The sequence below is a fragment of the Perca fluviatilis genome, chromosome 6, assembly GCF_010015445.1.
Source record: "Perca fluviatilis chromosome 6, GENO_Pfluv_1.0, whole genome shotgun sequence".
In the NCBI taxonomy this organism is placed as follows: Eukaryota; Metazoa; Chordata; class Actinopteri; order Perciformes; family Percidae; genus Perca; species Perca fluviatilis.
In genome coordinates, this window is record NC_053117.1 from 21506093 (window position 1) to 21521308 (window position 15216).

At 39.4% G+C, this 15216-nt stretch overlaps 1 protein-coding gene across 3 annotated transcripts in view; it reads right to left on the reverse strand.

The window, feature by feature from the left end:
* Positions 1 to 15216, reverse strand: part of ntrk2a (neurotrophic tyrosine kinase, receptor, type 2a) — a 104491-nt gene that overhangs the window by 26307 nt on the left and 62968 nt on the right. For all 3 annotated transcript variants that reach the window (XM_039803632.1, XM_039803631.1, XM_039803633.1), the window contains 2 exons: positions 12837 to 13025; positions 2207 to 2337 (listed from right to left, as the gene is read on the reverse strand). In XM_039803632.1, the coding sequence (XP_039659566.1) occupies positions 2207 to 2337; positions 12837 to 13025 (320 nt within the window). The remainder of the gene's footprint in view (positions 1 to 2206; positions 2338 to 12836; positions 13026 to 15216) is intronic.

Below are 15216 nucleotides of genomic sequence, written 5' to 3' on the forward strand. Positions count from 1 at the left end.
AACAAGAGTTATCTCGAGACACTTTACAGATAGAGTAGCCTAGGTCTAGACCACACTCTCACAAAGCCCCAACAATTCTAATAATTCCCCAAGAGCAAGCAATGCGACAGTGGTGAGGAAAAACTCCCTATTAGATATATAGTCTACATAACCTTATCCGTCCTCATGTCACTAACGTCACCTATCTAAGCTCTTACATCCCAGCAGATTATTTGTGTCGCATTACGTTTTTTTGCCATCGGCATTTGTCTTTACAACATTGGTGATGCGGAGCATTTTAGTAAAGCCGCAGTAGCAAAGCACCGTCAGAAGAGTGTGACTCGCTCTGAAACGTGTTTTAAACATTTTTAAAAGGAGCTCCACAGTATTGCAGGTGAATGATGTAAACCCTTTGAAATAAAAGATTATGGATTATAATTCTGTTAATGATGGTGCTGCAGCCTCAGAATGGGATTAGTAGCCTACTAGGACGTTTTCGCCAGCAGGATTGCACATAAATGAAATAGATTATAGGTTCAATACCATTTCACCAGTAATGTTAGGCTATAGGCCTACTTATGATTAAAAATGATATACACTATATTGGAATATACGCATTTACTCTAGCAATTTTCTCCCACGCAAATTCTCTTTCTTTTGCAGCAGCCGCTGTGTTGCTTTTTTTTTTACTCGCTGTATGTGCGCATGAGTATTTCCGCCGACCCGTTTGTTTGTGGTTGTTACCATGGTGAATCGTAGAATCATGGCTACATTCATGCTGCCTTTTTATTGTGGTGGTGAACCTACTCTGAGTTGATTGAACCAACTCATATCAGCTGTTCTGAAACCGAAAACTCAGAGTTTCCCATCTCAGGGTAAATCAACTCAGACATCAGGGTTAAACTCAGAGTTTGTTAAACCTGCTTTCTGAAATACCACCCTGCTTTCATCACATCGTCTTTGTGTTGATGCAGCAACACGGAGGAGGAAAAGACAACTGTAAAGAAACGGTGAGTCATACCAGTTTACAAAAAGATGAGGACGAAAAGAGCAGGAAGAGTGTGCCATAAGCAGGTGGTACATTAGCTAATTGAAAAAAATAAGATGAATTAGAGAGAGAGAGTTAAATCAATGAAGTGACTCTAATGACGTTACAATAAATGATTCATCTACATGCATATGGCAGTTTGAGAATTACACTTTATTTTTTACTGTTAGTTGACTGCTGATAATATAATGTTTTACCAGATTTGACATGCGGCACAGCAACGCACACAGCATCTTGTTCTTCAACCGAGAACTGTGCTTCCTGGGAGTTTCAGGTGCATATTTTACAGAGAGCTCAGACTGAGCTCGAGCTAAGCTGGCAGCAAACATCAGCAGGCAAGCAAGCGGTTTAGACAAAAGAAGGTGGATGATTTGAGGAGAGGAAAGTCACGGGATGAAGGACTGCAGAGGAGAGAGAAAAAGTACTGCAGGTGAGAGTTAGAGGTGAGGTGTGGAAGACAGAAGAGGAAGTGGGGACAGGATGGGGGGGGGGGTCTCTCTCACAGGTCATGTATTGTTAATGAGAAGATCTCCACCAATCTGATCGTGTTTCACCGCAGACCAGGAGAGAAAGCATCCTTGATGGAGTGATGCATAGACGGATAAATGTGATGGGAGAATGCTCCCTGGGAAACCATTCAATTTGATTCCGGAAGTCAGCGGTTTGAATGTAATTCCACCTTTTTCCTTCAAGAGAAACTCTTGAAGGAATGGGTTTCTAACAATAGCAGAGGAAATGGAGGTGAGGAGATAGCAAACAAGGAGTCTAAAGTAATCATTTTGGGAACATAACTGTAAAATCTTCAGTATTTCAAATGTATAGCAGATCTTATTGCAAAACATGACCGAGAAAACAATAACTTCAGTAAAACAATAACATTATGGGCTTTATTTTGGTGCCACCAATCATTCTGTAGGAGCAGGGGTTTTCAAAATATCTCATATTGAAACTAGACTAATTTGAAATACATTCCTTGTGATGCAGACCGGATGGTGTTTCATTTCTTTTAAGTCTCCTTCATAGCTATACAGTGTTTGGGTCATGTCTGGATATTGCTGTTCTATGAAATGTGTAGACTTGTAACTTTAATCTGCATTACAGTTGAAAGTTTTCTCTGTTTTGAAATGTGTTTGTTGCCGTAAAAACAGTGAAAATAAGACCAGCAGGCCCTCAAATTACCTTGACAGCCACCAGTATCTTCTCGTGGTCAGGTGACAGGTTGTAACACTCAGCCAGGAAGACTTTTCCGAAGGCTCCTTCTCCCAGCTCTCTCTTCAACACAATGTTGTGTCTCTTGATATGCTGGACGACTGTTGAAAAGAGGAAAGACAGACAAGATGAGAAGAACTCCACTTAAAAGGTGGCCACCTTGGTTTAGAAACACTACGTTAGTTCACATAAGGTCAAAAAAACTAAATGTTGTGACACATTATGTCAAATAGACATCCGTTATTAAACCGTGATCATACTAAACATCATTTTAATTAATCTTTAGTCTATTTAGTATGTGTGACTTTAGAACAGCAAGACAAAACTAAAATACAAGTATATGTAAAATATCATATCATATTGTAGATGTATCTTTGTTTAAAAACATACAGTAGCTGCAGGTTGTGCTTACTCTATCAAATAAGTGTGGAAATATGTTAAATGTATGGGGGATTTCATACTTTCATAATTTCTCTGTTTTGTCATACACTAATTTAAGTAAGTTTTCACTGTACAGTAATGTAAATTTAAAAACCGTTTAGTTCTTTGTTTCATGTAGCCTACGTAATCTCCCTGCCTGCTCACCCACAGTTGGATAAGAGTCGACAAATCTGCTCTCTGTTGCTAAGTAACTCGTGACTCCATGCCAGATGATTTTTATTTTTATTTTTTTGAAAAATTGTGATGATACAAGATTGTATTCTACAGAACGATTAACAGCGTGGTGCCCTTACTATAACCTGGCTAAGCCCTGTCTTTTTGACTGTGGGCCAAATGTCTGCATGAACTGTCTGCATGCAAGAAAGCAGATTAGCCCATACTACATGCAGTTGGGTACGTCTTGAGCACACACACACACACCAAGAGCTGAGATTTATCTGTGATGTGATTAAGAGGTGCATTTGAAGAAAAGCTGTCCACTCAGAATATCACATTAAAGCCCAGCTAGACTTTCAGAAGCTGCATCAATCTACACTGTGAGCTACTGAGGTCCACCATAACCCAATATTGGGGAGAGAGAGAGAGAGAGAGAGAGAGAGAGAGAGAGAGAGAGAGAGAGAGAGAGAGAGAGAGATTACCAGTCCAATATGGTGACATTTGAAAAGCTGGTGAAAGGCTGGTGAAAGGCTGGTGAAAAGCTGTACAAAGACATACCAATAATTCAAACAAATACAGATCAATGTATTATAAAAGAAAAATATAGTCCTCTAAATAAAAGAATTATAGATATCCTTGACGAACACTCCTTCTTGAGTAAAAGTCAAATTGGCTTTCCCCCAAAACATAGCACCACCGACCGTGTATATACCCTTCACACTTTAATTAACAAACATGGACATCAAACAAGAAATGGTAAAGACATTCACTTGCCTTATAGATTTTTAAGAAAGCTTTTGACTCTTTCATTTGGCATGAATGGCTCTATTACAGACGTTTAAACTGTGACTTTTAAAATGTATGGAAAATAAGTGTACTGTTAAAATTGGAGACAAACTGAATTCTTCACCCAGAGAATGCAGGGTTGCAATTTAAGTCTGACTTTATTTAACTTTGACTTACTTTAACTAAAATGAACTTGCTGTTGAGTTGGATCAATGTGTCCTACCAATGCATAGAGAGGTGAAGTCTTTGTTTTATGCTGATGAACTTGTTCTACTGTCTCCTACTGAACAAGGACTACAGCAACAGCTGGATATAGTAGACAGGTACTGTCAGAACTAGGCCCTGGCAGTATATGAAGAAAACTAATGTCATAATCTTTCAAAAATGCCCCCAGATGTAAGCAGAACAAACGCCAATCCAGCATAAATGATCATATCATTAAACATAGCATGATATATCTACTTTGCTATAATCATAACCGCATCATGGAGTTTCAACATTGCAGTGACTGCAATAAAAGAAAAAGCTTGAAAAGCTCTAAATGCAAATAAGAGAACACATTATAATTGAAATCAGACTTAAAATATTTGATAAGGTCATCCAGCCCATTGCGTTGAACGGTAGTGAAGTATGGGTCATCAGTCATCAGAGCTATACCAGTTGGGACAAACATCCAACAAAATCTTTACATGCAGAATTCTGCAGATACATTTTACACGTACACAGAAACACACCAACAAATAGAACAAACAGAGCAGAATTACGAAGATACCCACTGTGAATTAACATTCAAAAGACAATGCTCAACTTTGTTAACCACCTGAAATCCAGCCCCAGAAACACCCTCCACTCCAAAGCCCTTCAAACTCAAGAGCTGAGCCCAGAGAAACGTCCCCTATGTCAGTTGGTACTGAGGCTAACTGCCCCCTTTCAGACACAGTCTGACCAGCCTCACAACAACACCGCACTTCAAACAGCAATCAGAGTGAAGCAAATTATAACACAATGTAATTAAACATTGAATAGAAGAAACTAAAAACCAAACTAGATTAGAAATGTAGCCATCAAAATTAGCAGAATATCTCTCTACTGTCACAGATGTAAAGCAGAGATAACCAGACACAGTCTCAGTGACCACACACTGGAACAGGAAGACACAAAAAATAATGGCAACCAAAGAAAACAGTGTACTATGTGGTCACTGTTGGACAGTTGAGACCTCACAAAAACATGCCACAACCTGAAGGACAATGAGAGAAAAAATTACCAGCAATATGGAGACATGAGAGAGCGAGAGAAAGGCAGAGAGAGAGAGGTACAAGAACAATCAAAAGAAAGTATATAAAAGAAAAATATAGTCCCTAAATAAAAGAATTATAGATACCTTGAGCGAGACAGAGGAAGAAGAAGAAACTCATATTATATTCAAAAATCATCTAATTCTCACTGTAAGCTTGTTGTGGAGAACACATCCACGATGCAATATGTAGGTTGTATGTGTGTGTGTGTGTGTGTGTGTGTGTGTGTGTGTGTGTGTGTGTGTGTGTGTGTTCAAGAAGCACCCAAGTGCATATATTATTATTAAATGTGCTGCAAAAATGTAATAGGATAAATAATTACCTCATTATGGTTTAAAGTTAATGTTACCTTAGTTACTTTAGGCCTACACAAGTAGATTTATCATAGTCATCTTGTTACAGTAGCTAGCCTGTAGTAATAGGCTATATTTTAATAGGAATAATTCCACATCAACATTCCACATTTTGGACTTGCAGAATTAAGTTTTATTATTAGGCTATATACATCAATAATTCCATTATCATTAATAACACTTTAACTATTATTTCATTTACATGTTTAACATTTTACTATTTCATGCCCCCTTTGCCTGAGAGTCCTTTTGGTTCCTACCTGCTGTTGTTTTGCGGGGCACAGGTGTGAGTGTAACAGACAGACAGAGTCTGCTGTGAGCAACCCAGAGAGAGTGTATGTGGGTCTTGCTGTGTATTGGTGTTGATTAAAGAAGATTGTTCAAAGAGAAATTGTAGCCAGCAACAAATCGTTATATCGTGATGGTTGTACCTACTCTTTTCCAAGGAGAACGATCATGTCGCTAGGCAACGTACAGTAGCGTTGCATGCACGGGGTGTGTGTGTGTGTGTGTGTGTGTGTGTGTGTGTGTGTGTGTGTGTGTGTGTGTGTGTGTGTGTGTGTGTGTGTGTGTGTGTGTGTGTGTGTGTGCACTAGGCTACATGTGTTAAAACTGTGCAGCTCTTTGTTTGCTGTATGTGTTTGTGGCTGCAACAGCTGTGGAGGTTTTGTTTTTCTTAGCTGTTTTGGTGATGTGTTATTCTACTTTTGATTCTGATTGACGGGTCATGTTGCTTAATTTACATGTACAGTATCTCACAAAAGTGAGTACACCCCTGACATTTTAGTAAATATTTCATTATATCTTTTAATGGGACAACACTGAAGAAATTACACTTTGCTACAATGTAAAGTATTAAGTGTACAGCTTGTATAACAGTGTAAATGTGCTGTCCCCTCAAAATAACTCAACACACAGCCATTAATGTCTAAACTGCTAAACCTAGAGATAAGCATGGGGTACTTTCCATAAAATCATTTCTCAATGCAAATCAAACCAGCTATTAGGCTAACCAACATAAAACCATGCCAATCTCTAGGTATGGTGAAGGGTATGTGATGATGTGGGGCTATTTTAATTCCAAAGGCCAAGGGAACTTTATCAGGATGCATAGTATCCTGGACCCATGAAATAACTGGCCTTTAAAAATAAAAATCTGCCTGCCTCTATGGGAATTTAACATAGGGGGGAACTCACTTTTGTTGCCAGCAGTTTAGACTTTAATGGCTGTGTGTTGAGTTATTTTGAGGGGACAGCACATTTACAATGTTATACAAGCTGTACACTTAATACTTTACATTGTAGCAAAGTGTAATTTCTTCAGTGTTGTCCCATTAAAAGATATAATGAAATATTTACTAAAATGTCAGGGGTGTACTCACTTTTGTGAGATACTGTATGTGTGAAGACTGTTGTATAATTGATTCAGTTGTGTGCCTTAAAAAAGGAATATATCGTTGGTTTGGATATTGGCAGTCTGTGGTGTGATGTGTAGGCAACTGTTATATCTTTACATTTTAATGTAGCATTCTTTACTTTGATTCAATTTTATTTTATTTATTTGCAGCCTAAATACGTTCTTTAGTAAAACATCATCATGTACATTTTTTTCTTCCGCTTTACCCGCCCCCATTTCACTTTTAAAATGTAAGGAGTATATTTTTACTGATCTACTTTTTACTTTTACAAAACACAATTCATTTTACTTGTACTTGAGTAAAATATTCTAGTACTCTTTACATCCCTGCCCAAGGGCAGACAGCCTATTGTAGAGAAAATACATGAAATGTCTTGTCACAATTTGCAGATATGTGCAAATTACTGTAGTACTATAACATAATGTTTTAAGGATTGAGTATGCAAAGGTATCACTGTGGCTAAAAGTCAGTGTTTTCATATAAATATGTTTATATTCTATTACTCGGTCACATGTCACAGATCTCCGTGCACCCACAATTCCCTATGCTGCAGCATCAGCAGCACACACCCATATACCCACAAGCCAACTACCAACTATTTAACCAGCTAATTACCTCACCGCACCATTTCCTAATGCGGTTGTGTAATAAGCGTTCACCCATGAAAATGCCTTGCACCACTTCTCCTTAATTAACACCCTCAAATAGTAAATACATTGATGTGTGCAGAGCTTTTTTTGGCAGGAAGATTTGGTGTCGTTCTCACCGGCTTTCCTTCTGTTTTTTTGAATTTGTCTTTTTAGATCTATAATGTGTCATTGCAACTACTGTCATTTTTTAATCATGTATTCAAGAATTTTTCATAATGGCTGCACATAGCAATCAAGAACTTTTTAAAATGAAGTTATTTTATTTTGTTATGGCCTCATAGCGCTCATTAATTCTGCTTTTCAGCTGTCTGCCTTAGCCAATTTCACACTCCCTCTTCCACCCTGCTTTCATTATTAGTGTGCAGTTGCTACACCCCTCTTCTCCTCAATCAGTATCTTTAATAAAGATCTACAGAAATATTATTCCCCATTTACCAAACTTTACACTCTTACTCTCTGATGTTTTTCTTAATTAGTACTCGTTTTCCATGCTTGTCATATTCACTCATTTTCCCTCATTTAGCATCCCTCCATCCAGTCTCATTATCTTACTCTCCCATTCCTTATTTAGCATCCCGCTGCTCCATCATTTATTTCTCTCTATTGCCGTTCCCCTCATCTGCTAAACCCATCACTTTTTAATCAACATCCTCTAAACATTATCATCCAGGCACATGTTCTTCCCCATTCTGTTGCTCCATCACTTGTTCATGATGGCGCTGACAACATTAACATCAAAAGGAATAATATTTCCCATATTTTTTCATCTGTCCTCCAATCTCTCCACAGCTCCCTATACAGCCACCTCTCACACCTATCCTCCTTAATCAGCATCTTATAAACAACCAAAGAAATGAATGTCTTGGGACATAATTACTCCCTCTTTTTCCCCATCTGCCTCTTCTTCGCTTCCTCCTTCCCTCATCTGCCTGAAATCTTTCCATGACCCTGGATGCTGACATAAAACAGTTTGGAAATTGTACATTTGGTGTGAACCAAACAATGTGATATGTCAAAGACACAATCATATTTGACAGATTCTTTGAAAACAGGACCAATAGAGACTTTCTCCATCAAATTCCTCATACAGTTGATGTCATGAGTAAAATTTTCCTTTTCACTCCACCTCCTTCTAGCCAGCCTCTGCTCCCAATTATATGCCCTCCTATCAGGAGGTGTAACTAATTGTGACCTACATTTTCATAAGCTTATTATGTATGTATGTGTGTGTGTGTGTGTGTGTGTGTGTGTGTGTGTGTGTGTGTGTGTGTGTGTGTGTCTGTGTGTCTGTGTAAATAAGTGTTTTTCAAGTACTTTACGCATGTGTTGCCTTGTGAGAAACATTTTCCAGAACACTGTTAATCATAATTCCCTAAATATAAAAAATACAAGCCCCATAACATCTGCTAGGATGGAAACAGTGGAAAAATTGAGAGACACTAAGAACCTAGAATTACTTTATGCAATTATAAACGTACACATTCCAAGCCAATTCCACTATTCGATCTAAGCGCATGGCATGAAACCCCTGGCGCAGGTGCATTTAGGGCGTGTACAAATCCACTTTTGCTAGTTTAACAGTGGAAAACAGGGTCTGTGCGCCAGGCGCATGGTTCAAAAGGGTTGTACTTAGTGTCTTAATTAATCATAAGTGTGTTTTAGGCGTAACATGCAATAAACCAATCAGGGTGTCATCTCCCATTCCCTTTATAAGCCAGGTGCGTTTGGACCTTGGCGCATTGCTATTATGATGGCGGATTTGCTGAGCAGGAAGAAGAGATTTTCAGGAGAAGAAACTGATCTGCTTGTGCGTGAAGTGAAAGTGCGCGGCAGATCATATCATAATGCTATTTCACATTGTAATATTTTTATTTTTAATCTTTTGCATGTTTGTGTGCTGCTGTCCCTGTGTGTGTGTAACAAGCATAGTGTGCGCGCGCTGTGTAAGAGCCTAGGCACATTTTACTAATGCGCAGTTAAAATAACAATGAAATGCTGGATTATTGACTTCGATCACTTTCCGTTGCCTCAAGATAGCAACATGCCAAGAATGCACCTGAACACACCTCCCTGTAAGACCAGCACACCCATGGGCGCACAGATGGGCGCAAGTGCATTTGCTATTTAAACAACATGGGCGCTGGACGGGAAATTGACAACTGTGTCGGTCTTAAACTAACAGACACTTGCGTCGGGCTTTGCGCTGCGCTGGGTGCATGATAGGGCCCCAGTATGTTTAAATTTGACTCCCATAAGGAACACTTTGACATTTTGGAAATATTAGTATTAACTATATGACATAGATGAAGGGATTGATATGTAGCTGAAGCCAGCAGCCAGTTAGCTTAGGTTAGCAAAAAGATGGAAAACAGAGGGAAACACCTAGCCTCCTTGAAGTTGCTGTGCCTGGCCAAGAAATAGTCCTCTACATAACTCCTGATTCCATTTTACACTTTGGTTTTAGGACTGACGTATTAATTATTTTAGTGGTGCTGGTAGGTGGATTATGTTACCTTTGCACAGAGCCAGGCTAGCTGTTTCCTCCTGTTTTCAGTCTTTAGGCTATGCTAACCTAGCCTGAATACCAGGCGAACGTAGCCCCACCCACAACATTCAAGGTCGGGAAGTTTGCATTCCAGTTAGAATCTGAGTATGACCAAAGAATTTCTAATATAGGAAGAAGTTCCACTCCCTCGTTACTTCCGGCTTCTGAACTGGTTGCAGTTCCACCAGAGTTCCATATAGGGGGCGCTCACAGGCCAGTGCAGAATGAAGGGGACTCTATGGAGCTATAGCCCTCAAAACTCAATTTTTTTGTCTAGTAATTTGAATGTTGCATTCAAAAGGGGAGGCTAAAAAAATACACACTGCTGTGTGTTAGATTTTTTTAAAGTCGCTTTTTTGTTCTAAAAAGCCTTTTAAAATGTCAATGACGTCATACACATATACGGCCAGAGATACTGCTTTACGGCAAGCTCTGAGTCGCTTCCTTTTTTCTCTCGAGGCATCGACAACACAGCTAACAGGTAAGGCTCTCTCTGTTAATACACGTGCTAGAAAGAGGTTTGCTAATGTTTTAAAGACCACAGCGAAATATTCACTCTGATATTCAGGCTCTGCTTCGGATGCCGTCAAGCGGGATCTCCGATCGTAATCACTCCTTCACTGACCAATCAGCATTCATTAGCAGAATGCTAGCGTGTAATGGGCAACAACGACTCACCCTGTAAGAAATCAAAAGGACATAAGTAGTCGTTCATTCAACTTTCGACCTATAACCCATGTTGAACTTGCAAAAACTACAATCAAATCTGAGGTTTCTCAACGACAATCAGGCGAAAGAGACAAATTTTGCCGTCTAGCTCCATAGAGTCCCATTCATTTTGCACTGGACCGCGATCACCCCCAGTTGAACTCTGGTGGAACTGCAACCAAAATCCGGTACAATGGGGCTGAATAGGGAGTGGAATGGCTTTCCGTAGACCGGCTTTGGTATGACGATGTCAGGCTAATGCTAACCAGCTGCTGGTGGTAGCTTAATATTTACCATGCAGACATGAGAGTGGTGCTAATCTTCTCATTTAACTCTCAGCAAGAAAGCAAATAAATGTATTTCTAAAATGTCCAACTATTACTTTAAGGCCAACAAAATAAACACAGTATTTAGAAATGTATGTTAGGAAATAACATGTAATGCTTTGCTTTATTGGTCAGAATATCCAAAGAGAGAGAGGTTTTCTGGAAAGAAGAAAATATGCTGATACTAAGTATAGGAAAATAGAGACAGTCCTTTTAGTTCTAGTTCAGTTAATAAGCAGTTGTTGATTTGTAGACGAATTTCCTAAAGAAAGTCACGTTAACTTAACATTAAATACAAATTGAATAGCTCACTCAATAAATAAAACCTAAAAATACAAATACTTAAGTCACTTGTTTTGGTTTCTGGGTGGGGTTGTTGGTGGGAAATTAATTTATGACCTTAGTATTTCTATAATCCTCACTATAGCCCTGCTTCAGTTGCTTGACATGCACACTAACAGCCTACATGCATGCACTGTATATGTGGGGTTAGAGATACACAAACACAGTAGTTACAACCTATGCCAGTCCATGGGTGTTTTTCAAGTCTTTGCTAATGCATGTGACACTCTCCAACAATGGTAGCTACTCTGTTGTTAATATTGTTAATGAGTTGTTCACTTCAGAGGTAAGCTGCACAACTGAAGCTTTGCAAAACAGATAATAGCTCCCGTAATTACACACGGATCCATCATCTCTGTAGAGTAATTGTTGCTTTATTGCTGCCAGGAAGAGGCCTGTGCCATCTTTTAAAGTAGAAAATGTATTCAATATTAACAGGCCAAAAGCTGGTTAAGGCCAATTTTTTTAAAGTTCCTGGCATACAACCTTGTGCCACTTTGCCAAACTGTCTCCATCAAAGGCTGTTGCTCGGGTCGGAAAAAAGGCAGAGTGCCAAATAATCGGTCAGATACTTTCAGTATTTATGCTGCCTGTCTGCGAGTCAAAGAAGTATGCAGAGTAACAGTTGTAATGGCTGTAATACAGTATATTAAAAAAACACACACACACACACACACACACACAGGCACATACACATACGCAGCAGTACGTTATTGACTTTCATTGATCCTTAGCTGTTTCATTCTTCTCTTTGGGCTGTAAATCCTAGTCCATCTTTCAGTTATACTGCACGACCCCCCCAACCCCCCCCACATTGTTACATCTCCTTTAACCTTGCCCTCAAAGAAAACAACACACACATACACACTCACACACACACACACACACAATTTACTGCAACGCAAGGCCAAAGCCTGAAGAAGCTTTTATTACTTGCCAATAATCCTAATGTCATGTTGATGGACCAGGTCAATATCCTTGTGTGCTCTCTGTCTGTCTCTGTCTTTGACGGTTGTCTCCTTCTGTTCTCCTCATGTTTCTCTTTTCCTCTATTTCCGTTTGTTTCCTTCTTCTTCACACTTTCTCTTTGCCCTTTTGTCTCTTGCTTTGTTGAATTTGTGGTGTGTTCATGTTGTGCTGTTAGATAAATTGGGAGTTGGTCACCCTCAATTTCTTTTTAACGGCTCACAGACTCTTGTATGTTTTGCTGCCTTAGGCTCTGGTAATGTACTGTATGTGTATAAGTCACACATGGAGGTCTCAAATTTATGAATGGATTTGTGCTAAACGTATGCTGGAGCACACATACACACACACACACACACACACGCACACGCACACGCACACGCATATAAATAGACTTTCTATTTCCCACTTCTCCCATTATCCCCTTATCATCAGCAGCTCCAAGGTCAATGCGATGACAGCAGGAATGATGTTGCCATGGTAACCTCCGTGTATCACACAAAAGGACAGTTAGCTTGAATACTTGGGAGTATAACTCATAATGGAGTGATAAACATTTTTAACATATTGGATTTGGGTACACATTAAAGATAAATGAGGTTTTTACTCACATGTGTCAGTTTTGAGCAGGCTGTTTGTGCTCCTGAAGTACTGAGGGTTTTCTATCACTGGGATCTTGGTCATGCCAATGATTACCGCGTCAGGGCCCATCTCTGAGGATGAAGGAGTGTTGCTGCCATTGGAGACGTGGTGAAGAGGAGAGGCCGAGTCATCATCGTTACTGATCACCGAAGATGGTCCTGAGAGAGCAGAGAGAGAAGGAGTTCAGTTTGTTTATCTTTACAATGAGGTCCTGCATGTGAGACGGCAGCCATGTTAATAGTATGAGGACACAAGAGAATGACTTAAGTTGTTAAGCTGTTATTAGCAGAGATTGAGGAGATTAGATCATAAAGAGAGGAGGTTAAGTTGCTATTATTGATCACAGTAGACATCTAAGAGAAGGAGAGAGAGACATTAGATATATTTCATAACATTAGTTTGAGCGCGTAAGCTACAAAATTAACAGTCTAATTTGTATTTGTGTGTTTTTAGCAACACTAATCACCTCTAAGTTTTCAGTGACCATATAAATAGAGTTACAGTTTGTTACTATCATTGTGTTTGACACAGGTTTCAGGACGCTGTGTTGGCCAATGCACATTCCTAGTAGATTACTTGATTACCGTGACATTGTATTTTTGCTGTTTACCTGGTGATCGTTGTGACCAAAAATGTAATTGTTGCTTCCATGATACCTTTCCAGAGCAGTAAAATCCTTCCTCGTTATATTAGAAACTGCAGATCAGTGTTTTGAGTGCTCATAAGTCATAAAACTCATGGATCTGTTACTCCAACTGAACTGAATCAATTTCCTGTCTCACTCAACAACACAGCCCCATTTTTTAATGCAGGGCTGTTTTCAGTCAGAACACCACTGTATTCAGGCTTTCACCCCACCTAACCTTCTTGCTCTGTAGAAGGTGGCGTGAGGTACATCTTTGGCCTGACATCATGAGCCCCATTGCAATGGCCAAAAATACATCTTAATGTGCAACAGCACTGTAACACTTTAAGTCAGAGGGGGACCAACAACAGCATCTGACAAAGTTAAGACTACTTTTTGTAGGATATGTGGATGAGGAGGTGCAGCTCCCGTAGTGCTGACTTGGGTCATCTTGTTTGGATGAGAATCAAATTTGCAAATTTCCGCGTCTGTGGAAAATGAGTAAATAAGCCTGGAACAGTCCCATAAGAGAGCCAAGCCTGTGGAATAGCACTAGGAACTTTGTCAAAAGTGGTTGTTTTCATGTTTGAGTGCTGGGTTATTTTTTTAGGTCAGGCTCTGCAGCATTTAATGATGAAGTCAAGGAAAAAGAGCGATGAAAGAGTATTTCTACAAAGCTGGAGGGTAACCGAGGGAATTAATGTATGCCCTTAAATCGATGTATGCCAGTAATCTAAGAACCTGGTGGAGTAAAAATCAAGAAAAGCCAATCCATATTCAGTGTTCTCAGTTGTTATGCTGCAATTATCTGGTAAAACATCTCCTTAAAGTACGCTTTTCTATGTCAAAAATTTGATTTCGGTCACTTTTTCAGTTAGAAAACACTGAATGTTAAATTCATGTTTCAGCAATGACGTTTTTGAAAGCAAAAATGCAGTAAAAACAGGAAACAGGCTCTGAAAACAGAAGAGAGGTGATGGCATGAGTCAGACACTGAGCCCAACCCTTTTACAGAAAAATTGTTTATTTTGGCAACAGAACGGAGGTGTTATTAGTTTCTAATTAAGACCGTGAAAACAGTCCATGAAGCTGATTCCATCAGTCCAAGTTTGTCAGTTACAATAGGCTACACCTTCATGACATTGCAGTTATTTTCTGTCTTTAGGTTGATTGCCAAAGCAAACAATACCAGCACTAAATAGCAGCTATATTTGCAAGTGCAGACTGGCAAACACCAATGCTCACAATCTTTCTCACATATGGATAGACACACAGAAATAAAGCTAAAACACTTTACAACATGACTGAGTGGGCTTCTGTCACTGTTAACCCCTAACATGTCACCTTAATACTTACAACCTTAAAGGATATGTTCACATTTTTGTCCTTAAACAACATCTATATGCCCCACAATGCTTTACACACTACTGCAAGCATTACTGGTCACTGTAATTGTTCCTCCTGTCCAAACACGCAAGGATGAGGTTGGGATGGATGGATGGGTCAACAAAACATTGGACACGTCTCTAACACAGGAGGCCGCTGTTTGTTTCCTGTTTCCCTCCGCAAGTCCACAATCGTTCCATAATGCTAACTACATGGTTATTATTGTGACTAGGGTTGGGCGGTATCCAAATTTTGATACCGTCAAACCTCCCTATCTTACCGCGGTATACGGTATTACCGTGACTAATTATTAACTATTTAATCCTTGTCTCCTATAT